General features: G+C 29.3%; 3 protein-coding genes across 8 annotated transcripts in view; 1 reads left to right on the top strand and 2 right to left on the bottom strand.

Annotated features, from left to right (window-relative positions):
- LOC111675463 (biorientation of chromosomes in cell division protein 1-like 1) overlaps positions 1 to 1017 on the bottom strand; it is a 3833-nt gene extending 2816 nt beyond the window's left edge. The window contains exon 1 of the mRNA XM_046949869.1: positions 4 to 1017. Coding sequence (XP_046805825.1) covers positions 4 to 919 — 916 coding nt within the window. The 5' untranslated portion in view covers positions 920 to 1017. The remainder of the gene's footprint in view (positions 1 to 3) is intronic.
- Positions 1018 to 3587: 2570 nt separating this feature from the next.
- On the top strand, positions 3588 to 9340 carry LOC111675467 (probable histone-lysine N-methyltransferase Mes-4). 2 transcript variants are annotated; one of them, XM_046950802.1, is made up of 7 exons: positions 3588 to 4116; positions 4195 to 5124; positions 5179 to 5761; positions 6002 to 7857; positions 7923 to 8584; positions 8652 to 8780; positions 8869 to 9340. In XM_046950802.1, the coding sequence occupies exons 1-7, from the start codon at positions 3855 to 3857 to the stop codon at positions 9163 to 9165; spliced, it is 4719 nt and encodes a 1572-aa protein (XP_046806758.1). In that variant the 5' UTR covers positions 3588 to 3854; the 3' UTR covers positions 9166 to 9340. The 2 variants fall into 2 exon arrangements, with proteins under 2 accessions (XP_046806758.1, XP_023292001.2); XM_023436233.2 differs by having other exon boundaries at positions 4195 to 5761.
- Positions 9341 to 9994: 654 nt separating this feature from the next.
- LOC111675460 (glycerol-3-phosphate acyltransferase 1, mitochondrial) lies at positions 9995 to 27332 on the bottom strand. 5 transcript variants are annotated; one of them, XM_046950803.1, is made up of 9 exons: positions 26897 to 27332; positions 24943 to 25595; positions 15552 to 15663; positions 13426 to 13590; positions 12495 to 13364; positions 11798 to 12427; positions 11571 to 11735; positions 10800 to 11145; positions 9995 to 10723 (listed from the first exon to the last, which is right to left on the bottom strand). In XM_046950803.1, the coding sequence occupies exons 2-9, from the start codon at positions 25053 to 25055 to the stop codon at positions 10527 to 10529; spliced, it is 2598 nt and encodes an 865-aa protein (XP_046806759.1). In that variant the 5' UTR covers positions 25056 to 25595; positions 26897 to 27332; the 3' UTR covers positions 9995 to 10526. The 5 variants fall into 5 exon arrangements, with proteins under 5 accessions (XP_046806759.1, XP_023291994.2, XP_046806760.1 ...); XM_023436226.2 differs by having other exon boundaries at positions 26894 to 27332; XM_046950804.1 differs by having other exon boundaries at positions 26945 to 26983.
- Between the last annotated feature and the right edge of the window lie 213 nt (positions 27333 to 27545).

Consider the following 27545-nt stretch of genomic DNA (forward strand, 5'->3'; position numbering starts at 1 on the left):
AACTGCTTTGCAAAGAGTCTTCTTTGCCATTTACCGACAAACGAGAATCACTGGAAACACTAGATAATTGGGAATCTTGTGAAATTCTTGCATCCACCGACTGACTAGCATCTTTGTCAACTGCAGCTGATTCAGTAGCAAAATTACTAGTTTCCTGGCTGTCATTATCGTTAACCATATTTTCAGTTTTGAGCACAACTTCATTACTCTCTTCTAATTTGTTAGCTTTATCATCTAAAGATTCATCACATTCCTGCTTGATGTTCGGTTTTTCATCTTTAGTTTCAACTTTTACTAACTCTTTTGTTTCATCCAGTTCCTGCTTAACTAAGGGTTCAAAAGGCGGAGATTCTTCTTCGTCTTCCATAAGTTTCTCCTCAGTGTCCATATCAACTGTGGTACGGTCATCTTTACCTTCAGACTTCACAGTACCTTTGTCCGAATCTGGACTTACTTGTTCCAGATCTGTAGGTAACAAACTACAGGTTTCCACTTTTAAAGGCGGCGCATTCAAGGGCAATGGCGGCAGAGGATGCATTAGTGGTGGTGGAGGAGGTTCAAATTTCTTGGGAGGTGGTGGCAGACCCAAATATTTATAAGCGATCTCCTCTATGCGCGGCTGAAAAACACTACCTATCTTAGGGTTAACCACTTGATCGACAATTCTTTCAACCCCCACATCCAGAAAACCCGACTCTGTTATATGCCTCCTTAACTTTTCTCTCAACTGGTTTTTATTTGTTTCTGGTGTCCATTTTTGTTCCGATAAAAATTTCTTGACTGTATTCTCCACACGTTGTCGGAGGTTTTGATAGGCTGGTTTAGTGTCCACATCGGCCATGGAATCTTTGCGAAATTCATCAAACACCCCCTGAGACTTTACTTCATGGACAATCTTCTCCACTAGTTGAGTATCCATTGTGGTAAATGGATAATTGTTAGTATTTTTATAATTCCTCTAATAAATTGCGAAGTTTCTCCAAAATAAATATTATTCCATCTGCGTTTGTTTTGATTGCTAGCAGGGTTTGGAAAAAAAACAAAAAAAAAATATCAAGAGTAAAAGAGAAGGGGATGCCAGACAAAAAGCAAAGCCTATGTTGTACTACGATAAAACCGACTCAAATAACAATAAAAATCGCTGTAAAAAATCACCGATTAGTTTATATACAAGTATTTATTCTTATGTTCCCTAAAAAACAGAAATCTATATATATATATTCTAATTAAAACTATATAATATATCAGTATTATTATTTATTAACAGATAAATTATAATCTTAATAAGTTTACAGCAATATATAAAAATCGCTAGAATATCTTAGCTATGACAACAATTGAACAACTTGATGAATATAACCATCATAGTTGTTCACTCACACTTGATGAATGTATTTATCAAAGCTGACTGGTTTGTGTTTTAATTACAATAAAATACAATTTTATAATATTTTAAAAAATTTTAATTATTATTATTATATTTTTATTATTGTTATTCTTCCATTCTTATTATTATTATTATTATTGTTATTGTAATTATTTTTGTTTCGAATACTCCTTGCTTCTGAAAAACATCTGAAATTTATAGATTATATATACATATTAATATAGTATTTATATAATTATACATACCTCTCAAAATATCAAATAAACTGAGCTTCACCAATGCTTCCTTTTCCCATCTCCCTTTTGAAAATGCCTTTTATTAATTATAAATGTATTAATCAAAGTTTATTTAACTTATAATTTTTTTCACAAGTCTTTTCTTGTTTTTTAAGGTTTTTGCTGTTTTTTTTTTCAACTGTTTTTATCGTTGGATTTTTTGTTTAACTTATTTTTTTAATTTTATTTAGTTTTTGTTGAGTTTTTGTAAGTTTTTCTAAGATTTTTGTTTAATTTCAATATTTTTGTACGCAACTTTTCTTCTTCGTAGAAACAATTATCTTGTAACGACAAAAAATACAACTCTGTAAAAATGACCATCATTTGACCGATCATTTCACTGTCATTGTTGATGGAAATATCCATTTTAATACAATATTAATCAAAATGTAATTGTTTCACTCATGCATATACATTCCTTACCAGTTGCCACAAGCCTTGCCACTTTCTACAACTTTTTCTGATAGTGGCAACAATCATAATTTTTAATGGCAGAAAATGCAACCCTGTAACACAACATTGAGAACAGTGACGGTCATTTGATCAGTCATTTGACTGTCAATGTTGATGGAATCATCCACAACATTTTTTCAACAATTATATATATAAAAAAATGTAAATGTGTTAGTAAAATAATTTTGCATGTGTTAGATTCGGTCATTCATTTCTTATAGAGAAGCTAAATTAAAAATACAATGAATGTGGCACCAGATACCCGCGTCCTTTAGGCATAAAGCCAAGCCGTCGAGCAAAATGTCAATGACGCCGATACCAAAAATTATTCAGCTTAAGATCGCTTAAAACTTTCGCTATATTTTGAATGTTTTAAAGAACATCTTCGCTAATTTTATGGAATTTTATAATATAAAATTAATTTAGTCTAATTTAAAGAAGCTTTCTTTTATCCTATAATAAGCCGCTCATTGAAATTTGGCAGACGTAGAACTTTGTACAACGTTTGATGGTTATGCTTCGCCGCTGACATTATCGACCAGAGACTTGCGCCGATTCGGCTTAAGCCGACTAAGCCTAGCCGCCGAACAAGATGTCAAAGCCGCCGCCGCCGAAATTTTTTCAGCTTAATACGGCTTGAAAATTTCGCCATATTTTGTACAATTTACAGAACACTCCCTAAATTTATGGAATTTTACAATATAAAATTAATTTGTTTTCATTTAAGCAAGTTTTCTTTTATCTCATAATAAGCCGCTCATTGAAATTTGGCCGGTGTGTTGAACTTTGCTTAACGTTCGACGTATATGCTTCGCCTCAGATTTTTTCGCGTTTTTACGCGCCTAATTCGAGTCGCTGCTACTTCAAACCAGCTTCGTTGACGTCTACCGGAGCTACACATTTTTACATTGTTGGCATGTCATACCCAAAGTTAATTAATAAAGTAGCGACATCTCTTGTTGTACAACAACATCTACATCAAACACACAAAGCTAGTAAATAAACAATTTTATTTGTTTTGTTTTTACGTTATTGATCATTTTCATAATGCAAAATTTTTTAGAAACTGATTTTCTGCAAGATGTTTTATATGGAGGATATAGTTAAATATCGGCTGATCCTCGTAAAACTTGGAGAAAGGACTTGTTTTTAATTTTTAAGAATTTTTTAATTATACCTGCATTTTTTATTCATACAACTTTTGTTTGAGCTTGCTCTGTTTTGCTGTTATAAACAATATATTTGCTTCCAAATCCCACTTTCTGATCTCTCGGATTCCGTTTTTATTTAAAATCGTTGAAAATTTAAAAACTAAACGTAGTTGAAAACTTAGCCGGCTTACAGTCGATTTTAAGCCGCCGCCGACATATTTAGTGTTAATCGCCGCCGCCGTTAATATTTTTCGACGCAGGGCTCTGCCGAGGACTGCTCTGCCGACTGCGAAAAGAAATTCTGCTGCTGTATAATTTTTTCGCGCAAAAAATATTCTGACAGATATTATTGTGGCGTTGAACGCAAAAAAAATAATAATAATCCCTTAATTGTATAATTTTAAATAAAAAGTTTGTTAAATTGTGTTAAAAACTAGCAAAAGTATGAAAACTTATCAATGTGATTGTGCATACAGTAAAAAATACCATTAAAAATACAAAAAACACAACAAAGAGAAGAAATCACAACTGCTGAGACACGCTTTACAAACGCAGAGAAAAAAACAACAAAAATCAAATTGTTCAGCCATGGAAACTCTTGGCAGTGGAACAGAAAATCCCATAGAGAATTTTACTCGTTCCAGCAGACGTGTTAGAAACAATAATAATAATAAAAGTATTACCTCCAAATTAAATGATTCTAAAGATCAGGAAAATGTAAATAATACCAGTGCTGTGCAAAGTGAAGCGGCGGACACTTCCATAAAGGAAGATTTGACAAAAAGTAATGCCACTATAGATGCTAAAGTACATAACACTACAGCAAACATAAATTCCTCTACACCGAGAAGTAAGTTAAGAATTTTAAATCAATTTTATTAACTTTTAGAAATTTTTGTATATATTGTGTTTTTATTTTTTGTCTCAGGGAAAAAAGATCCCTTAGCTAATCTCCATTCAAACTTAAGTCCCAAATATATTGGTTTCACTACACCACCTCAACAATTGAACAGCAGTAAAGAGGAAAGAACCAGAAGTTTAAGAAGACGTCATAATAACAGCACTAACAACGCTGATAGCTCTCTCGATAAAGAAACCGCTGACATGACCTTTAGTACAACATTTACCCCAAATAACGAATCAACAGTAGGCTTTGTAAGACGTACTCCCAGAAATAAAGATTCTCAATCTACACCCGATAGCAGCAGTGCAAAAAGAAAAGATTTTGTAAGTCCCATAGATAAATTGTTAATAAAAAATGGTGCCATCATGGAAAATAACAATAATTTGCCATTAAAAGAGTATAATGAGCTAAACTCGAAAGGTAAGGAGTTAATTAAGGATGAACAAAATAAAGTGCAGGAAATGGAAACAGAATTAGGTGTTAAAAAACTGGAAAACTGTGATGACACAATAGATTTAGATTCCGTAAAAGAGTGTGAAACAAATGGCACTATATCGGACGGCAACTGCGAGGAGGCAATAAAAGATAAAGATGAAAACGAAGACAGTATTTCTGTATCTAGTGTAATAGCCAAACAATTAGAAGATGATGATGAAGAAGAAATAGAAAGTAAAGAAGATGAACCAATACAGGAAAAAGAAAATAATACAGAAAATGAAGCAGACACAAGTCAGCATCAATTAAATGAAGAAGAATATGAAGAGCAGCAAAGCAAACTCGAGGAAGCAAAAGATGAAAGGCAAAGTGAAGTTGGAATTGAAAACGATGATTTTGAAAATAAATCCAATGCTTCACTACAGAATAATGAAATAGAAATGGAAACCAATGAAAATGAAGCAGAAGATAAAGACAGTGACAAAAACGATGATAAAACAAGTTTGGAAGAGAACTCAGGTGAACAAATGGAAACCTCAAAGTCAATATCACCTTTAAATGAATCTGTTATAGAATCTCCTGAAACTGGCGAACAAAATGAAAAGTCTCAAGTTAAAATTGAATTAGAATCCGTTGAAACTGAAAGCAACAATGAATTTGTGGTAGAGGCCACGGCCTCCGCAAACTCTCCCTCAGCTGTTAGTATGGACAGTGCCAAAGGTTCTTCCATAATTAATGAAGGCTCTTGGATGTCCTTCTCAACGGGAGATCTATATTGGGGTCAAATCTACAATTATTGCTATTGGCCTTGTATGGTGTGTCCAGATCCCGAGGGCAAAACCATTACCACGGAAGAGGTTGGTCGTTCGGGCGATCAAACAGTTTTGGTACACGTTCGTTTCTTTGCCGACAATGGTCGTCGCAATTGGGTTAAACGTGAAAATCTCATGCCCTTCAATGGTATCGAAAGTTATCAGGAACGTATTGATGAGGTGCGTGAAAAGTATGGTCCAAAAAGTGCAAAATATAAGTTGTATGTGCCGACAAAACGAAAAGAACCTGTTTGGTATGATGCCGTAAACGAGGCCAATCTGGTCAATGAGGTTGCTTATGCTGAAAGATTGGAGAAATTTTATGAAATTTTTGAAAAATCAAAGTAAGTATTGATGCAACACATAATTCACTAAAAAAATTAAATTTTTACTAAAATTCTAATTTTTTTCTAATTTAAATTTTTTTTACAAAAATATAATTATTTATTAAAATCAAAATTTTTTATCATTAAATTTAAATTTACGGAAAAACATTTAAATTAAAAATATAATTTATCATAAAAAAACATATTTTTTACCAAAAATTTTGCAATTTAAAATAAAAACTCTTACAAAATTTACAGAGCTTTTCATAAACTTGAAAAACAACGTCGTAAATCAATGTACATATCAGTTAATACTACGAATAACTCCGACATTGAGAGTTTTTATGGTTCGAATGATAATATCAACAGTTTATCGGTGCCCGCAGTTACAAAACAGAAACGTGAACGTTCTATATCGCCCTATAGTCCGGCCTATTCACCCATCAAACCAGTGGCCTCAAAACGAAGAAAACTGAGCGAGGAACAGGAATTGGTTCCAGCAACCGCAACATCGTCCCTTGTAGTAGAAACCGAAGAGAATTCCACAAATACGGCAGACCTTAATTTAAGTCAAACTAATTCGGTTGCTTCCACAAGCTCAAATTCGAATTCCTTAAATGATTTGGAAATTTTTAGTGGTCTCGAATTTAGAAAATTCTATGCAGTCATGAAAGATTTTGTTATGGAACAAAATCATAATGAGAAATTGGAAAAGAGTCTAGTAGTGGCAGTACGTAATATTTGGGCACTTAAGCAATTAAGCCGCCGCCAAATGGAGCGTAAACTAAGGGTATCATTAACAGAAACAGATATGTCCACTTCATTAGCAGTAGCAAATGATCGTCCTGCAACGGGTGATGGCTCCGTTAAACGTTTGTCCTCGCGCTTGAAAACCCTAATGGTAAGAAAATCTTTAATGGCCCAACAAACACCTGAGGGTACACCCGAAAGGTCTGAGACACCAAAGCCCGCTACAAAAGATACACCAACTGTCAAGAAACCCCTTAATCGACCTATATTAGAGGTTATCGATGATATTTTCGAGTTGGACAGTAAATATCTTTTCAAGGGCCTGAGTCGTGATCCGGTATGCAAGTATTGCTTTAGACCCGGCGGAAATCTAAGAAGATGCGCTAAAAATTGTAGTTATTGGTTACATAACGAGTGTCTTTATAAAGATTTCAGTCAAGGTGGCAAAAGACGCGGACCTAAAGCTTTAAATGGTGCAAAACCCCACAATGATACTTTAAATGGCAGTCATAGCTCTTCTGTGACTAGTCTAACTGAAATAGGTACTGTAGCTCATGTGACTGGAGACTCGGAGGCACCAGTGGCCGAGGTTATTTGTAAAGAGTGCAGTAATAATGAGCCAACAAAATGTATGGTTTGCCAAAGCACCGAATCGAAAAAGGCTGATGATCCGTTGGTCAAATGTTGCATGACACAATGCGACCGTGCTTTTCATCCGGCTTGCTGTAAATATTGGCCACAAGCCAAAATCACCATATCGAAAAATCACATAGAATCCTTTCGCTGTCCATCACATGTCTGTCAAACTTGTGTCTCTGATGATCCGAAGGGAAAGTTCCAGCATTTGAGTAATGCTAAGCTAACAAAATGTGTTAAATGTCCTGCTACATTTCATACCGACTCAACTTGCATACCGGCCGGTTCGCAAATACTCACAGCAGCCCACATTATTTGCCCGCGTCATTCGAGTAGCAAACACGATATGACAGTTAATGTTAATTGGTGTTTTATATGCGTTGGTGGCGGTCAAGTTATATGTTGCGAAACGTGTCCTACTGCCGTGCATGCTCATTGTCTGAAAATACCCATTGATCCCAATGAGGGTTACATATGCGAGGAATGTGAATCGGGACGTATGCCCTTGTATGGTGAGATGGTTTGGGCCAAGTTTAATAACTTCCGCTGGTGGCCAGCTATTATATTGCCACCTACAGAAATACCGAAAAACATAGCGCGTAAGACACACAATCCCTCAGATTTTGTGGTGAGATTTTTCGGTACCCACGATCACGGCTGGATTTCAAGGCGTCGAGTGTATTTGTATCTAGAAGGCGATTCTTCGGAACCACCCAAAACAAAGTCAAGTAAGTGTAAACGTGAGGGCAATATTTTCGATGAAGATTGTTGTTATTTAAAATACTATTCTTAGGTTTGGATTTAAGCTACAACAAAGGCGTCGAAGAGGCCAAAGAAGTCTATGAAATTATAAAAGCTAAAAAACTACAACAACGTAATGCCAATGAGAACAAAGAGAAATTACATCCCCAACCTTATGTACGCATAAAGGCCAATCGTGCTGTGCCACCCGTCAAACTGCACATTGACATTGAAAGTGTCAGCAAATGTGAGTGTGATCCACGTGAAGAGAATCCTTGTGGACCCGATACGAATTGCCTAAATCGTGTTTTATATCATGAATGTAATCCTAAAATCTGTCCAGCCGGTGAACGTTGTCAAAATCAAATGTTTGAATCACGCATTTCACCACGTTTAGATGTGGTCTATATGAAGGAACGAGGTTTTGGTTTGATCTGCCGTGAACCCATAAAAGCGGGCACTTTTATTATCGAATACGTGGGTGAGATAATAAACGATGATGAGTTTCAGGCACGCATGCAACAAAAATCACGTGATCGTGATGAGAATTTCTATTTTCTATCGGTAGAAAAGGATTATATAATCGATGCAGGACCCAAGGGTAATTTGGCTAGATTTATGAATCATTCCTGTGATCCTAATTGTGAAACACAAAAGTGGTCGGTTAATTCTTTAAATCGTGTGGGTCTTTTTGCTATTAAAGATATACCTGAGGTAAGAAGAGAGATTTTGTTGGGATTTTTTTTTTTTTTTAGAGTAATTAATTTTGTTTTTTATTTAGAATACCGAATTAACTTTCAATTATCATTGGGATGATTTGTTGGGCAATGAAAAGAAGACTTGTTTCTGTGGGGCGAAAAAGTGTGCTGGACAAATTGGTGGCAAGATAAAGGATATCGAAACTGTTAAGGTGAGTACACAATGTGTTTAGCTTTTTATTATGAAACTACTTTCTTAAAATATAAATGAAATGAAACTATTACAAAAAACTTTTAAAGGAACCTATTGTCACAAGTGGAACTGGTAAAAATAAATCAAAAACTAAAACAAAACCCCTTAAGAGATTACTAAATGGTGGCCTTAAAAATAAACTGGGAACAAAACTAAAAATCAACACTAAAACCAAAACTAAAAGCAAGAAAATGTCTGCCGCCGCCACAGTAACCGCTTTACTGCAAGTAAAAACTGAAAACACAAATCCTACAACAATAAACGTAGACCTAACGGAAGATAGGGAAACAATTGAGGAAGCCTCTACTAGCAGACGTTTAGAATCACCCGATATATTTTGTTAACCAGCATTTACTTGATGTTTTTCTTATTTGTAGTGTGAACTGTAAATGATGACAAATATGTATTTTTTTTTATTTATATACAAATGTATTTTTTTATATTCCTTTAAAAATCCATTTATTTGATTTAATTTTCTTAAAAAACAACAAATGCACGCTTATATTTTCTTTTTCGATATTTTGTTTAATTAATGTTTTTGTTTAAGCAGATCATCATTATTAATTATTACTATTACATATTATTACAAATATTTTGTTAAATTCTATATACTCCTGTTACATTCAAGAGTTTATTTAAATGTTTTTTTTCTTGTTTTCACCTTTAAAAGAAAAATATTTTGCTGTAGAAAATGTTGTATATTAATGAACACACACACACACACACACAGCTTCATATAATTTTAACTTTTATGTAGTTGAAATAAGAGAATTTATATGTTTATTATTTATATACTATATATACATACATACTTACTATATGAATTAGTTATAGAGTTGATTTGCCAGAGATCGTGGTATTTTGCTGATCATTTGTTTATTTAAAAGAAGAAAAAAGTTTCAAAAAGAAAACAATTCATTCGTATTCGTATTAAGTGTGTCTCACTCATCATTTTCATTCTTTACTTGCCCTTCCCCTCCCCATATTTTCCTGTCCTCTAAAAGCATTTTATTTTTGTTTAAGTCTACAAAAGTAAATATAAGAAAAATAAATATATTTTTGCAAAATACAAATAAAAAAATTTTTTAAATTGTTTTTATTTTATAGGAAAAAAAACTTCTTTTTTGAAAGCCTTAGAAAAACAAGAAGAAAATAAAATAAATCAACTTTAAATTTTTTCGAAATTATTATTTTTTATTCATATATTTATTACAAAATATCTAAATTGTAGAGTATTTCTTTACTTAAATCTTTATAAGATTCATTATATATAAATCTATATAAAAAAAGCATTTCAGTCAGAAAAAATTTCATCATTTTTGGACTAAGAATATATATGGATATACAAAACTCCTCCTCAAAGAAAGAAAAAAATGTCATAGATCTTAAATGATTTAAATCATTACGTTTTGTATACAAAATTCTTTTTCTTGTTTCTTTTTTTTAGAATAAATTGAACTTTGGCATTTATAATTATATAATTACTAAATAAACTGTTTTAAACAGTACTTAAATTATTATAAGAAAGAAAATGAAAAAATGAGAGAATGTAAATAAAAAAAAAACAAATTTAAACGTAATGCAATGTATGAAAATGAAAGAAACAATTTACACAGTAGTTTGGTATGCCTCTTGAAAATGAAATTAAAAAAAAAAAGAAAAACAAGTGATTTTTCAAAATAAAATCATCAAACTAATAAAGAACTTAAAAGTAACCATTATTATACAGTGGCACAATATTTGTTATACGTTGTACAATATTTTTCAAAGAATCACGTGACGTTTCATACAGCGTACCCAAGGCCAAAAGACGTAAACCACACTGGTTGCTAATCTCAATTACATACCATTTTTCGAGAACTTTTAAACAATTCCTAACAGAATCGGTTGATATGCTTTCAGCTAAAAAGAAAGTTATTTTTATATATATTTTTTTTTTTTGAAAATTACAACAATGAATTACAATTAGAAAACTTACCATAAGGACATTTGTGTGTATTAACTTTGTTGTTTAATTCTTTCATGACAAACTTAATAAAGTCTGTTTCTAGCATAGAATTCTTATAGAGTATAAATAAAGATTCCACCACGCATAGATATGTCTGAGCAAATGGTGCCAAAACTTCACATAAAGCTTTTTGTTGCACTATTGTTTCTTTGTTTAAGAATAAATCAGGTTCATCTTGTTCAGCATTCACGTAATTGTTGGTCAAGATCTCGTTTTCTTCGTCATAATCATCGTCCATATCGTTACTTTCAATGTAAGTAGCAATAGCACGAGCCATACGGCGTGTTTCTACTGTACCTTCGGTTTGTTCATCAATCTGAAAGTGGTTAGTTAGTAAGAGTATTTTTTTTTTTTTGGAAAAATAAAAGCTTTTTATGAAAAAAGCTACTAAAAACTTTTTATGAAAAAAGCTACTAAAAACTTTTTATGAAAAAAGCTACTAAAAACTTTTTATGAAAAAAGCTATTAACAGCTTTTAATGAAAAAAGCTAACAAAAGCTTTTTATGAAAGAAGGTAACAAAAGCCTTTTATTAGCTTTTTATAAAAAGCTTTTAATGCAAAGAAGCAAATAAAAGCTTTTTATGAAAACAGCTAACTAAAGTTTTTCATGAAAAGAGCTAATAAAAGCTTTTTATGAAAAATACCTATTTTTCTTTGTAAAAATCTTTATATAGCTTTTAGAAATGATTTTTTATGGAGAGAGGATTAAAATGAAACAAACTTTAAAATCAAAACCTCACCTGTGCCGGTTTAATTAAGTTCTGCATTAATAATTCGTCTAAGGCTGCTTCAAGCATATTTTCCAAATTTTGTGTAGGTTTGTTAAGAATATATTCATAACGATAAATTTCACAGTTTTCTAAAGCGGTTTCTATTAACTTTTTGCGTGCAATACCAGGACCATTCTATAAAGATATACAATTATAATAAACTTCACAAATAATAAAATTTTTTTTAAAATAAATACCTTTTTAAATTGCTCCTCACTAACTTCTGTTTTCTTCGGCAACAAGTTATGGAACGTTGTCAATACAATAGACTGCAGTGCAAAGTGTGGCGTTAGCATATTCGAATAATAGGCCAATTCTATCCAACTCTCAATACTGCCTTTGGGTCGTATAATCATTTCGCCAATATCATTGTTAGCTCTTTGTACTAGATTCTCACCCAATAAATCGGTGGCATAATTAATAATATGTAATGAGTCACCGGAAAAACCGAGATCTTTGCGTCCCTTTAAAGTGCTACGCAAATCATCAAGACCTTTGGCGATTTCGTGCGATGTTGCTCCATGACGATATCGTGTTAGAAGTAAAAATGCTAAAGCATTCGTTGACATAACTGAGGTAGCGGCAGCACAATCAAAAACAACTTGTCGTGAAATACTGTCAATTAGGTTGCGATGTTCTTCACACACGACATCGGTGCCGTAAAGAGAAGAGGTAGATTGGTTGTGTTGTAGGGTACGAGCTGATGGTTTATAGATCTTGAGCGTGCCATCCTCTTTGGCAATTTTATTGTACGATTGTACTAATTCTTTGATGGAGTAGGGTTCATTGAAATCGATGCGCATTAAGCCGTATTTTGAGTTGAGAGCCTAAAAGGAGATGAATGGGAAATTGTATAACAGTTTTTTTTAACATGATCAATATATTAACACTTACCTTCCATATGCCCGATATAGCATTTCCAAATGATTCTGGCACCTTTTTTTCACCCTTTTGTTCGCGCACAAAATTACCATCGACAATTTTCTCGTAGTTTACAGACACCGGCACCAGCAATGCATCCGGTATGCTACGGTCCATAAATGCATTAACAATTACCGATAATATGCCACCCTTAGGCATGCAAGGTTTTCCGGTACGCGTACGTCCTCCCTCAATAAAGAATTCCACATTATGACCCATTTTTAAAGCGTGTTGTAAATAAAGATGTAAAATAGCTCGATACAGTATATCCTTTTTGCCTACTACAGGATCAATTTTACGTTTAATGAAAAAGGCACCCAAACCTCTTAATAGTTCACCAAATACCGGTATTTGTAAATTATTACCAGCGGCCACCAGAGGACTGCGTATATCATTGTTGGTTAAAATGAACGTAACCATTATATAATCTAAATGACTGCGATGCAATGGCAAGAATATTAGTGGAATACCAGGAGCTTTTTCAGAGGCAGCTTTTAACATTTCAATTTGTTGGGTATGCGTGACCACACCGGATAGAAAACAAGGCAAGAGTTTGTACAACAACCAAGAAGTAAAAGCCAATAAAAAGTTATTGAGTGTAGAACGCATGTCTTTTAATATGGAAATAGCTCTTCGTTCCTGACGATTTATGATATTTTGATAATCTTGACTATCATCCTGTTCCGACGGCGACTTTGAGCCATCAGCATTCGCTTTTTTATTGTCATTGAGATCTTCATTTTCTGCGCATTCCTTGAGCAATTGTTGTTCACGCAAAATTTGTTCTGCTGCCTGTTTAATGGCTCTTTGCAATATGGGATCTTTTTGTACTAATGACGAAACCTTTAATAACATAAATGTAAATTAATTTATTTAAAATTTTTATTAAAATTAAACTACACACCTGTGGATATTGAAATTTTTTACTGCGTTTAGCTTGTGCCACATAAGGAAAATAAACACCCCAATCAAAGATCGAATTGTAAGGTTTCCGTCCGGAATGTGGTGTCAATTCCAGCATATTCTGTGTACCAACACCATGTGCCAAAGCATTTTCCCGTTTTGGTTCCTAAAAAAATATATTAAAATAAATGATGTAACATGTGTATGTGCAATTTGTTCATTCATCTACATATTAGAAGATTCCCTCGTCTGCCATTTATTTATGCCTTAAGAAGACACAATTATTTATTTATATACATATTTATCTCTCTATACTTAAGTATATCTACTTATACTTTTATGTGCGAAAAATTCTTTTTTTAAATGAAAAAAGCACACACACCTCAAACCAACCACGGGTACGTATAACTTGCTCAAGCATATTTTTATTACTATTCTTATGCACTTTTTCCTTTTTTCTCCGCACTATATTAAAACACTTTTCTTTTTGTTGTTGCTACTACTACTACACAAAATCGAATTTATTAATTTATTTTTATTTATTAAATTTCCAGCAAAAGGTTCACATTTCCACTATGACAATGTTTGTTTGAATAGACTAGAGAGGAGTAAATGCAGTGATACACTAAAGAAAACGTGCAAAATTTACCGCAAATTGCAAAATCAAAACAAAAATAAACAATAAAAAAATGACAAAATAGTGATGCCAGATGGGAAAAAGAGAAGTGTTTTGTTGACAAGTGGTAACATTAAATAGAAAGACAATAGAAAATCTAGAGAAATTAAAAAAAAAGCTTGGAAAGCTTGATAGCATTTCTAATAAAATTTGATGAATGAATGTATTTTTGTAAAAATTTTATTTCATCCGAATTTTATCGTTTGGTAATGTTTTTAAGTGAATTATGGTCGTGAGAGAGATGTAAGAACAAATTTTCATCAAGTTGTCTTTTTATATGGACACACAGATGGACAGACTCAGAAATTGATACTGAACTTAATGGACAATATTTTTGACGTTACAATTAGCAGCACAAACTCAAAATACCTTTCACACTATTGTGGTTTTAAAAATTAAATAAAACTATGTAAAATTGTATTTTCATAGAACCTAGTATTTTGTTGTTAAATCGAAATTCGTTGAAATTTATTTTAAAAAAAATTATAAATATGTAAATACCAAATTTTTTGTAAAAATATAAAATACAGAGAAAACAAAACATTTTGTATTAGAAAAAATAAAAAATATGCAAAATATGGTATAAAAATGTTGGAAATATGCAAAATATATGCAATTTAAAGCAAAATATGCATTTATAACAAAATATACAAAAATATGCAACAGCCATTTTGTAGCAAATACTTTGATTCGAAATGAAAACTAGTTAAAAGTTATTTGGAGCTACTGACTACAAACATGCATTTGCATAGAAATCTTTGCCCTGGTTATTACTGTAACTTAGAAAAATGTAAACAGTTTGTGAAACGAAATACGATTTCTATTTCTCTCTTTTTCCCCGTTCCAAAATTAATGTTAATGGTTCAAAAATATTACTGAAACAATTATTTTTACTATCAGATTTTGAAATTTATATAAGAGCTTTACAGAATTAAAGCCCTGCATTTAAATATTACGAAATAAGTTCAATAAAAAAGTCATCTTCTGAAAGCCCTAGTTAAACCTATAATCTGATTATAAAAACGTATTTTATTATAGTGGGCTGATTATAAAATAACGTCTAGTCACATTTGAAGATATTTATTTGTTAATTTTTTTTTGTTTATAAAGCTGCATCGTTTCTTATATTACGACTTAAATTATCAGTGAAAATATTAAATCATACGTTTTTAATATATATAGAAAAATAAACGAAATTATTATTTAATTTCTAAAAAAAATTAAATAATAATTCATTCATAATTAAGTAAGTAAATTCAGACTGTTCTAAATTTATGTTAAAATCCAGCTAAGCCACTACTAACTCAATTACTTTCAAACTACTAACTACAATACAATTTATATACTGTACGATCTAATGGATCAAATAAGGACCCTTGAAATATACTTACATATGCAGTCTATATATATAGATTAATAAATGGATTTAATTTTTAAAAGTAAATACTTACCGTTTTCGAACCACTTCTAATAGTTATAAGAAAATCATTTAATAATGATGATCTATAATAGTTTAGATTCAAATTCAGATTGGGAAAAATACCAGCAATAATGGCGGGTGCTCTAAAACGATATAAAATAATAAAAATAGTTTAATATTTAAAAACCAAAAGTTTTTGATCATAATTTTTTAGCTTTATTATTAAATTGCTAATCGTATGCCAAATAATAAATGTCTAATCTCTTTATAATCGGTTTTTAAAGGTACAAGGGTTCTATGAACTTTACCACCATCCAACAAAGCAAAATAATAAATAATAATAATATTGCTTTTGTTATAAACAAATAAAAATATTTGTATAAAAATTTTATTGTACAATATAATAATTAGGTTAGAATAAAACTACTGTTAAACATAAATATACAAATATTTTTAATCAAAATAAAGATAATTTAAATTTAATTTTCAAAACACTTAACTACTTAAGGCCCCCTTAAAAAAGAAAATAAATTTTAGAAAGTAGCAATCATAAATTTCTGGCAATCGTAATTATAATTTCACTAATCGTAATTATAATCTAAATTTTTTGTGGAGTGATAACGTTAAGATGGGTGAATGGGTCATTAGCCCCTACCACTTGACTACTGTTTAAGCTGTGTATTAAGTTTTGAATATGTTTTGGTTTTATTTATATCGATATTTATACCCTACACCACTTTAGTGGGGTGGGTATATTGGGTTTGTGCTGATGTTTGTAACGCGCAATAATATTGGTCCTATACCTTAAAGTATACCAATCGGCTCAGAATTATTTTCTGAGTCAATTTAGCTATATCCGTCCGTCCGCAATTTTAAAGATAATTAAATGAAATTTGGTACATGATCTTCTATTGTTCTAGGGACGAAGCCTATTGAAAGTGGTTAAGATTAGTCCATTATTTCACCTAGCCCCCATACAACTGAGCTCCCGAATAGGGCTTGTAATCTTGTAATCAAACTACAGGTCTCAATTTTGGAGATAATTCAATGAAATTTGGCACATAATCTTCTATGATACCGTAGATGAAGCCTATTGAAAATGCTTAACATCGGTCCATTTTAATTTTTGTAAAATGGTATTATATGGCCGGCCTCGCCCGACTATAACTTCTTACTTGTTTTTTTAATTTGTCTGCAGACACATGCCCCGAAGTGCTGACATTTATAAGTATATTTTGATTATATCAGATTCTTTGAATTTTGTGCACCTGTTTTTAAGACAAACATCTAATTTGCAATATTTATTATTTGCAAAGTCGATATTGGTTATCATAAACGATAAGCATTTTGTTTGTTATATATTTCAAATCAATAAAATTTGAGTCATAAAATCTGAAAAATTCCTATTAAATTTTATGCCGCAATTTGGTTTCTTTATACAAATTGTTTATTTTATTGTCTTGAAAATTTAACCACTTGTATAGATTTACTTTTTTAATCTTTTGTAAACTTTGTACTTTAATTTAATAAATATGACTAAACATTGTGTACTCGCATTGTGTTTTTTTTTTTGTTTCAATTCTTTTCATATTATATTACGATTAAGTTAATTTGAACAGTCGGATTATAAAGTATCGATAAATATAATGATTTCAAGTAATTATAATAAATAATATGAGTTTATATGATTATAAAGCATTTTAAATTGAAATTCAAATGAGATAACATTTTATATTTACTTTTGAACTTTCGACATTAGTCCACTGTTCTGAAAGTTATCAAGGTCCTTTGCTTTGACCTCTATTACAAAGTCCTTTAACTAGAGAATAATATAAATTTGAAATTTAATTTAGTTTAAACAGCGTTCGTGTTAAAATTATTAGAGGTACTTACTAAAAACTAGTTACAAGACTATATCTTTGGGGTAGAAACAAGTGCTAGTGTAATACTTTATATATAAGAGGAGGCAATAAACTTATCAGATGTAACTTTTGTACATTCAGTTGTGATATAATATTCAAAAAAATAATAATATAAAAATTTACTCCATTTCTTTACATAAGCTGATTCTGGCACCAATTGTTCTAAATTTTTCAAAATAGCAATAAATTTGCTATGTGTAAAAATATATTTCCTCTTATAAATGGTGTATTGTGTAATAAAATTTTATTGTTATAAACAGTTAAGCCATTATAAATTAATAATTTTTTTATTAAAATCAGATTAAAATTTCTTTTTAAACGTTCACATGTAAATCAACACTTAGTAACATAACAAGTAAGATTATTATTTTTAATTATTGATTAAAACCTTTTTTATTGAGGAAAACTATTTTAAAATTTTTTAAAATTTAACAAGTAAGAAATTATAGTCGGGCGAGTCCGACCATATAATACCCTACACCTGTTACAAAAAGTAAAATGTGAATTAGTTTTAATAATAATAAAACATTAAAGTTGTATTGTATCTTTCCTCAGATATACTTAAGCCATTTGTTGTTGAATAAAACTGTGGACATTTAAGTCAAATTTTTAAGGGGGCTTTTTATAGGGGCTAGCGTCAAATTATAGAAAGTTCATGAGGATCATCAAGTCTATTATAGAACTTCGTTTTGCAGTTTTTTGTCGACATACGAGTATATTAAACATAATTATAAACTTAAAAGCCCTATTCGACGGTTTCAGTTGTATGGGGGTTAAGTGAAATAATGGACCAATATTAACCAATTTCAGTAGTCTTCGTCTACGGCACCATAGAAAAGCATGTACCAAATTTCATTGAATTATCTGAAATTATGTACTGTAGTTTGATTACAAAGATTTACAAGCTCTATTCGGGGTTTCAGTTGTATGGCGGCTAAGTGAAATAATGGACCGATCTTAACCATTTTCAATATAAGATCATGTACCAAATTTCATTGAATTATCTTCAAAACTGCGACCTGTAGTCCGTTTACAAGGTTTAAATGGACAAACGGACATATGACGGACTTAGAAACTGAATCTGATCCGATTGGTATACTTTAAGGTGGGTGTAGCACCAATATTATTGTGCGTTACAAAAATCAGCACAAACCCAATATACCCTCTCTACTAAAGTGGTGTAGGATACAAAAAGTACGTTAATGTTAAAGTAATTTAGAAATTATAATATGTAACATTTTCAAGTGGGCGTGGAGCCATGCCCACATTAATAAAATATAAAATCTGTATTCATATTTAAGATAATATAACAGTTCAAGTCCTCAAAATTTTGTCGAAGCTACTTTGGTTTCTATATGATTATTTTGAAAAAAAATGGGCGGACTAGCATTAGGGGGCGTGGCACCTCTCATATAAATTAAATACAAATGTTTGTTTATCTTGGAAACTATTACAGTTAGAATTTTAAAATTTTGCACGAATACCTTTAACATCCATGTAAACATTTTGGGTACTTACTTAATTGGCGGACTACCCATGAGGGGAGCGGCACCTGCCATATTTATTAAAAACAAATATTCGTTTCTCTGGGAAACTAATAAAACTAAATTCTTAAAATTTTGCACAAAGAACTTTAACATTTAGCTGAACATGAAGAGCGGGGGGAGGTCTTGATATAAAATAGGACCATATGGCTAAAATAGAAAAATTCGTATATCTGCCAAACTATTAAAGCTAAAATCTTTAAATTGTACTTGAAGAACTTTGACATTCATCAGAACATTTAGAGTATAACGGACGGATTTTCAATGGGGTACTTGACACCTCCCATATGAATTAAATACAAAATTTCGTTTAACTGAGAAACTAATAGAACTAGATTCTTCAAAATTTTGCACAAATTACTTTAATATTTATCTGAAGATTTTGGAGGAAACAGGATGGACTTTTATCTGGGGAGCTTGAAGCCCCCATATGAATAAAATAGAAAAATGTGTATATCTAAAAAACTATTAGAGCTAAAATTTTCAAATTTTAAAGAAGAACTTTGATATTCATGTGAATATTTAGAGAATAACGGGCGGACTTTCTATGGGGGACTTGGCGCCAGAATTAAATACAAAATTTCGTATATCTTGAAAACTGTAAGATAATTAAAATTTTTCATAGATATATACAAATTGGAGTTGAATAGTAATTGGCAAATTTGCAATAATTTGCTTGTAACATAGTGTTAATCTGGAAAACTTTTGTAGTTATTTTATGTTCCAATCTATAGTCTAGTCTATAGTCTGGTCTTTAGTTAAGTCTATTGAATGAAGAACAAGTTTATAATTAGGTGAAAACTTGAATGTTAACTATTATCAGTTTGTTTATTTTATATTAGAATTAAATTAACAATTGTTTAAATAATTCAATATCTGAATGAATTTCTTTGAAAAAAAAAACGTTTTTATAAAACCGTCTCTAATTAAATCTAAAGAATCAGGTGTCAAGGAGTAATTTTATATATTTTTGTAATAAATATAATTTGTTTTACATATTTATATGTTTATATATATTTAATTATTTCCCAATTAAAACCGGGTCAATTAATAGACTTTTAAAATAAATAATTAATAGAAAATAAAATAAAAAATTAAATAATTATTGTGCCTATTTGTTGTTGCTAAAAATAGTCTGTGCCATTTTGAAAGAATAAAATTAAATTATTTTAATGTAACACTCTAAAAAAATGGAGGGCAATGAACTTGATTTACCACTGGACTTAAATGTAGTATAACAAATGCAAACAAAAATATTATAAGTACTACTTATATTGTATATACTTACGTGCATAATAAAAGTCTCATAAAAATATTAACAAAAAAAAAAAAAAAATAACAATAATAAAAATACAAATTCGTCATAGTTAAACAATAAAATGAAAAGGTTTTTGTTACATTTATAAGTAAAACATTTGTAAAAGTAATATAACAATAAATTTTACGTTTACAACTTGACTTTTGTTAAATGAATGAATTTGATTTTTTTTATAAATTACAAGAATTGTTTAAAATATATAAATATTTTTATGAGAAAATATCTTATTAAATAAACTTGATTTAAAATTGTTAAATTTGAGGTGGAAATAAATTAGTAATAATTTTCGTCAAATATATTTAATAAAACGAACAAAGCTTAATCATTTTAATGAAAATATATTGCTGGTTTTAAAAAAAGTTTACTTAAAGTTAAAATTAATATAAAACTTTTTGTAATCTAATTTAAATATTTTTTTAAAGATTTTAAAATAAGAGTAATTAAATTATTAACGTCATAAAATACAAGATTGTAGAATGATAGTCTTTTGTTTCCAGATTGACGTGCGTTCTTTTGTTGTAATTAATTATTTTGTTTAATGATTTGCAATCAATGCTTAATTTGCATAATTTTTTTGAATAAAGAATTTTTTAAATCTTATTTAATCGACAGCTTTAATTTGCACTAGATTTTGCAACTATTTATGCAACTTTCGAAAAAAGCGTGTCGATTATTTAATTTTTTAAACTATTAGATACAAGTAGATAGTGTAAGTACATTCGGGAATCATTAAGCTAGGATCACACCTATCAAATATTTTGCAAAAGTATGTTTTTGTAAAATATTTGATAGGTGGGATGCCAGCATAATGATTCTCGAATGTACTTATAGTTCGAAAGGAGGAAATACACCTAGGCCTCTATAGGGCCTGTTGTGCGCTCCTTCCTTAACCAGTGCCTCAGGTGGGAATCGAGCCCATCACCTCCGGTCTACCAGACTAGAACACTAACCACTAACCTACCGGAGGCCACCAATGTACTTATATTATCTACTCGTATCTAATAGTTTAAAAATATAAAATAATCAATTAACAATTTTTGATACCGTGTAAACCAAGTTCATTTTAAATAATTCATTCTTTATTTCAAGAAAATAAATTTTAAAATACAAAGTTTAACGAAAGTAAGCTATTATTGAAAATAATAACCATGTTTAACTTTACGAAAAAAATCGTAACTACTTTTTTCGTAATATTACGAAAATGTCATGCATAATATGAAATATTATTGAAACGAAGCCTTTTCTAATTTTACAAAAAGAAATGTATTAAGAAATTATTTTATTTATTTATTTATTTTTATGAAATTTCTTTTTTTGGAATAATAACTAAATTTTTCGTAATATTTACGAAAATTTCGTGAATAATACAAAACATTGTTTGAATCAAAGAATTTGTTATTTATTTTAAGAAAACTTTTTTGTTTTTTTTTTTTTTTTTTTTTTTTAACAGATTAATTAAGTTAAAATTTTATTCAGAGAAGTATTTAAAACTATTAGCAATTATTGAAAATAATTTTTCATAATATTACGAAAATGTCATGCATAATACGAAATATAATTTAATCGAACCATTTTTCTAATTTTACAAAAGAAATGTATTAAGAAATTATTATTTGTTTTATGAAATCTGTTTTTTTTTTTTGGAATAATAACTAAATTTTTCGTAATATTAACGAAAATTTCGTGAGTAATACAAAATATTATTTGAATCAAAGAATTTGTCATTTATTTTACGAAAACTCTTTTGTTTTTTTTTTATAACAAAATTATTTAGTTAAAATTTTATTCAGCATATAAAACTATTAGCAATTATTGAAAATTATTTTTTGTAATATTACGAAAATGTCATGCATAATACGAAATATTATTTGATCGAAGTCTTTCCTAATTTTACAAAAACAAATGTATTAAGAAATTGTTAATTGTTTTATCAAATCTTTTTTTTTTTTTTTTGGAAAAAAAAAATAAATTTTTCATAATATTTATGAAAATTTCGTGAATAATACAAAAATTATTTAATAAAAGAATTTGTTTTTTATTTTACGAAAACACTTTTGTTTTTCTTCACAACAAAATAATTAAGTCAAAATTTTATTCATAATATTTAAGAAAATCATTTAAAATTATTTTTGAAAATAATCCATGTTTAACTATACGAAAAAAATCGTAACTACATTTTTCGTAATATTACGAAAATGTCATTCCTAATACGAAATATAATTTAATCGAAACTTTTTCTAATGTATTAAGAAATTGTTATTCGTTTTATTAAATCTCCTTTTTTGGAAACAAATAATTTTTCAAAATATTGTTTGTATCAAAGAATTTGTTATTTATTTTACGAAAACTCTTTTGTTTTTTATTATTAAAAATAACTTTTCGTAATATTACGAAAATGTCATGCATAATACGAAATATTATTTAATCGAAGTTTTTTTTTAATTTTACAAAAAGAAATGTATTTAGAAATAGTTTTTCGTTTTATAAAATCTCTTTTTTATTGGAAAAAACCAAATTTTTCGTAATATTTACGAAAATTTCGTGAATAATACAAAATGTATTTAGAAATTGTTATTCTTTTTATGAAATCCTTTTTTTTGGAAAAAACTAAATTTTCGCAATATTTACGAAGATTTTGTGAATAATACAAAATATTGTTTGAATCAAAGAATTTGTTATTTATTTTAGGAAAACTCGTTTGTTTTTTTAATAACAAAATAATTTAGTTAAAATTTTTTTTAGTGATATTTAAGGAAAGCTTTTTTCGTTTTATTTACCTTCTAAATTGTCAAAAAAACTTTGATGTCAATCCTCGTATATCTATTATTAGCTTAAAATTTTAGCTTTGACATAAAATAAAAATTTAATACAAACCGCGTTTGTTTTATGGTTTGTCAAATAATATCAATTACATGTATTTTAATATTTAAAACGTAATTGAATATTTAACTAATTATATTGTAGTGATCTACTATACAAATTTTTAATATAAAAAAGAAGCGATTAAAAAAATATAAAATAATAAAAATATTAGCTAAAAATAAATATGTTTTTATAAATAAACACTTTCTGAGTAAAATACGTAATTGATTCAATAAAGTTCAAAAATTGTAATGAAAAATCTCAGGGCAGGATTTTTAGTTCACACAAAAGTTCTTTCACATTTTCAGTGCAATTGCTTTCCATAGGTAGAATAATTACTTATAATTGCAATTATTGTTTTTAATTGTAATACAGTGAATTTCAATTATAATAACTTGAAATTGTTTAACTGGTTTTGAATTGATTGAATTTTATAAAACAAAGTATTTGTGAACTTTTTCTGAATTATTTCGGTTTAATTGAACCGTTTTCCATTACAATTAAATGTAATTGTAATTGGTAATGCGTAGTTTAACTATCGTTATAGGTAACTTATTGCTTAATTGTACATTATCAGTAATTGTAATTAAACTTGTTATAAATGTAATCATTACTCCCAAGCCTGCTAATAATTCATTCAATTTGTAATCGATTACATTTAAACAATAATTTAATCCATTCATGAAGAGTTTCAAGTTCTATGGGAATTGTTGAAATTATTTTTAATTCAATAAACAAGTAGAAAAGTATAGTCGGGCATGGCCGACCATATAATACACACCATGGGTATATTTTTAAAATTTTAACTTTTTATAAATTTTTTATATTTTATAAAGAAACTTTTATGTTGAATATTACCATAATTCCAAAATATTTTCTAAATTTTCTAAATGAGGCTTTATATGGGTCAAATAACAGTTAGTTTTGTTTAGTTTCATTGCGATACAAATGGTTACAAGTCAATTTTAGACGTTTAAGACATTTTTTGAAGGGGGTTTGTATGGGGGCTAGGGTCAAATAAAGGCCGATCCTTACGAAAATCTGCAGTGTCATTTATACTTATATAAAACTTATTTGTGCCAATTTTTAGAGAGTTAGCAGAATATTTGATGTAATTATGGCATAAAAAGTTCAAAACGGGAGGTACGGTTGTATGGGGGCTAGGTGAAATAATGGACAGATTTCAACCATTTTCAATAGGCTTCGTCCCTGTGCCCAAAAACATGCTTGGTCCAAATTTCATCAAATTATCTTGAAAATTGCGGCCTGTAGCTTGCGCACAAGGTTTACATGGACAGCCAGCCGGACAGACGGACGGACGGACATGTCTTAATCGACTCAAAATGATTCTGAATCGATCGGTATACTTTAAGGTGGGTATTGGACCAATATTTTTGTATGTTACAAACATCAGCACAAACGTATAATACTATCCCCACTATAGTGGTGTAGGGTATAATAAATTCAATAAACAGAACGAATGCAAACAATTTTTTAATTATTCAAAAAGAATTTAACATTCTCTTAGAATTAATATATTAGCAAATGGACTCAACTTTATCAGAATTCTTAGAATTAAATCTCGGGGATTATTTGAAGTACATATTAATAATAATTCTTTAAAATAAAAAATAATTATATAATTTTTTCAATACTTTGGTTATTTTGTACAAACCGATTCGAACAGAATTATTTGATAATCCTGTCAGAAATAGTTGCTTAAATTTTGAACAATACTGTATACAGTTACAAAAATTAAAATGTTCTAACTCTTACCTGGTCTTAGCATATAACAAATAAAGTAGAAACGCCAATGAGGCCGCTTCAGCACAACCCAACAAAGAGAACTCTACAGCTCCCTGTAGAAAATTGAAGACAGTTGTTATCATGACTTGGCCGTGCGCAAGAAACTCGGACACAGGGAGCGGAGGGAAAGTGGTGTGATAGAAGACGGGCGGATTAATATTATAAAAAATATTAAATAAAAAAGGATTTTAAAACATGAACTTTGTTCGTATTTTAGGGTGGATAAGAATATAGAAGGAAACAAGAAAAGTTTGTGAAAGAAAACAATTGTTTTTTTCTTTCTTTTTGCTGTTGCCGGTTTTATGCTGCAGCTGAGTGTTGAATGTCTGCTGTTGTTGTTTTATGATTTATATTGTTGTTGTTTTTTTAATGCACTTTGTACTTTAAACTATTTTATTTTTTCAGTAAGTTTTTTTATAGTTTTTATAATGATTATATGTTTTATTGTGGTTTTTGTTGTTCAAATTTATAAGTATCAAATGGTAAGTTCATTTTTTTTCTGCCAGCCCATTGCCGTAGTGCAGGGAATGCTTTTTTTGTTGTTTTAAATTTTTAATAATTCGTTCTTTATTTATTGATAAGAATTAATGTTTTTTGAAGTTGTTGTTGCTTTAGTTATCACTCTGCAAAATCAAATTGGAATAAATTGAGATGCTGTTATATTTAATATTTTTATTTTTGTATTTTAACTTAAAAGTGCAAAATGTTAAGCCGCAAAAAAATCTTTAGACACTGTGTTAAATTCGTTTAAATGCGCAGAAAATTTTAGTGTGACAGTTCATTACTTTGTTATGACATTTAATTAAAATTGCCTGTCATATTTTTTAAATTTTTTGCTTGTTAAATTGCCTATTTATTAATTAATAAATAGTTAACTATAAATCTAAGTTTTTTTTTTAAACTTGACACTTTGCAAGTAACACTATGAGAAGGGATGCCATACTATATCGAACAATAGAATTGGTTAAAAAATTTTGAATTCGTTAGAAAAACTTCGTGAAAAACTTTTGATTTTTGTGTGTGAGAGAAAGAGAAAGAAATGTCAACCATCTCTTTCTCTCACACACAAAATCAAAAGTTTCTCAACAAAATTTCCCAGTGTGAACCAGGACTTACCGACATTATTTAATAAATTAGATTAAAAAAATAACTGGGGAATTAAACTACATATTTTAGTTTTTTTTTAATATTTTTTCAAAACATCCTTTATCAAACCAACAAACTAACTGTTGTCTAGAGAATCTCAAACAATTCTGAAACCCTGAACTTGTGTAGGTACACCTAAAATTTTTACACAACAATCCTTAAAAGGTCTCAACTATTTAAACACGTTCTTTAAACGAAATAAAAAAGAACTTTAGATACAAGTTAAACAAATTCCACAGAGTGTATGAGGATGTTTGGAAGACGCCACCGTATACTATTTTTTTGTATTTTGTATACATTTGCGTTTTATTTCATTAAATACACAAAAAATAAAAAAATTAAATAAATAAAATGTATAAAAAATCAGTAGTAGAACAAACTACAAAATGAAAACAAAAAATAAATATATAAAAATATCGTATGATCGGCAAAATGTTTTTGTTTTGTTTTCATTTTGTAGACGTTTTGTCTTTTCTGTCTTGTTTTTATTATTTATACTACTCTTTAACACTTTGTTATTTTTGTTGTTGTTGTTTTGCAGTAAATTGTACATGAACACTCATACACACTTTCAAACAAAGTAAAAATGGCAACAACAATATAACTGCTCAACATTTATGCAACTTTTAGGATTTGTTTTTATTTGTGATTTTCTTCTTCTTTGCAGGAAAGTTAATCCAACTAAAGTTTTTTTATTGTTTTTATGTACATTTAAACGTAATACATACAAATCATAATCATGATTTGTATACCTCTTTTATAGTTTTTTTCTTACTACTTTAACTTAACAACCGGCATGCAAAATGATTATGCTTAAAACACCAACCATTAAATTGTTTTTCTTAATTAGTTAATAACACTTTTTAAATATTTTTATCTATATTTTGTGGTTAAATAATTTGTTATACTTTCTTTTACATCACTTATTTTTTTTTTTGGTAATAACAAAAGCAACAAATTAATTTCTTAAAAACACACAAAATATCGTTTTAGTTTATTTTATTATTGCTTTGTCTGCCTTTACAGACATATTAACCACCACCGTTCCAGACAAGCTTTACGTTTAAAATGTTTGCTTTAGCTCAATAACTCTTGTTTATTAATTAATTTTCAATTAGAATTTATTTATATTTTCTTTTATTTCGCTATTTTTTTTACTCTGTGTTCGACACGACACATTGTTGTATCTTCTACTACGACTGATTTACTTCAATTCAATTATAATACAACGACAACAATAAATAATAACAAAAACAACAAATTTGTACTCGTACTTATAGTGGAGATCCCAAACACAAAGAGCGCAAAAATGAAGAACCACTTTCTTTGCATATCAGCCTAGTAATGATAATTGTGGTTACAAAAAAAGTACTTTTATTTTGCAATACCATTTGGTTTTAAGTACCAAGTATTCGAATTACATGTGA

This window comes from Lucilia cuprina, chromosome 4 (genome assembly GCF_022045245.1).
Source record: "Lucilia cuprina isolate Lc7/37 chromosome 4, ASM2204524v1, whole genome shotgun sequence".
Classification (NCBI taxonomy): Eukaryota; Metazoa; Arthropoda; class Insecta; order Diptera; family Calliphoridae; genus Lucilia; species Lucilia cuprina.

Coding starts and splice junctions, on each gene's coding strand:
- LOC111675467 (XM_023436233.2), top strand. CDS start 3,855: ATGGAAACTCTTGGCAGTGGAACAGAAAATCCCATAGAGAATTTTACT. Junction 5,762..6,001: donor GAAATTTTTGAAAAATCAAA/GTAAGTATTGAT, acceptor CAAAATTTACAG/AGCTTTTCATAAACTTGAAA. Junction 8,781..8,868: donor AGGATATCGAAACTGTTAAG/GTGAGTACACAA, acceptor AAACTTTTAAAG/GAACCTATTGTCACAAGTGG.
- LOC111675460 (XM_046950803.1), bottom strand. CDS start 25,055: ATGATAACAACTGTCTTCAATTTTCTACAGGGAGCTGTAGAGTTCTCT. Junction 13,365..13,425: donor AAAAATTTCAATATCCACAG/GTGTGTAGTTTA, acceptor ATGTTATTAAAG/GTTTCGTCATTAGTACAAAA. Junction 10,724..10,799: donor TACACACAAATGTCCTTATG/GTAAGTTTTCTA, acceptor CTTTCTTTTTAG/CTGAAAGCATATCAACCGAT.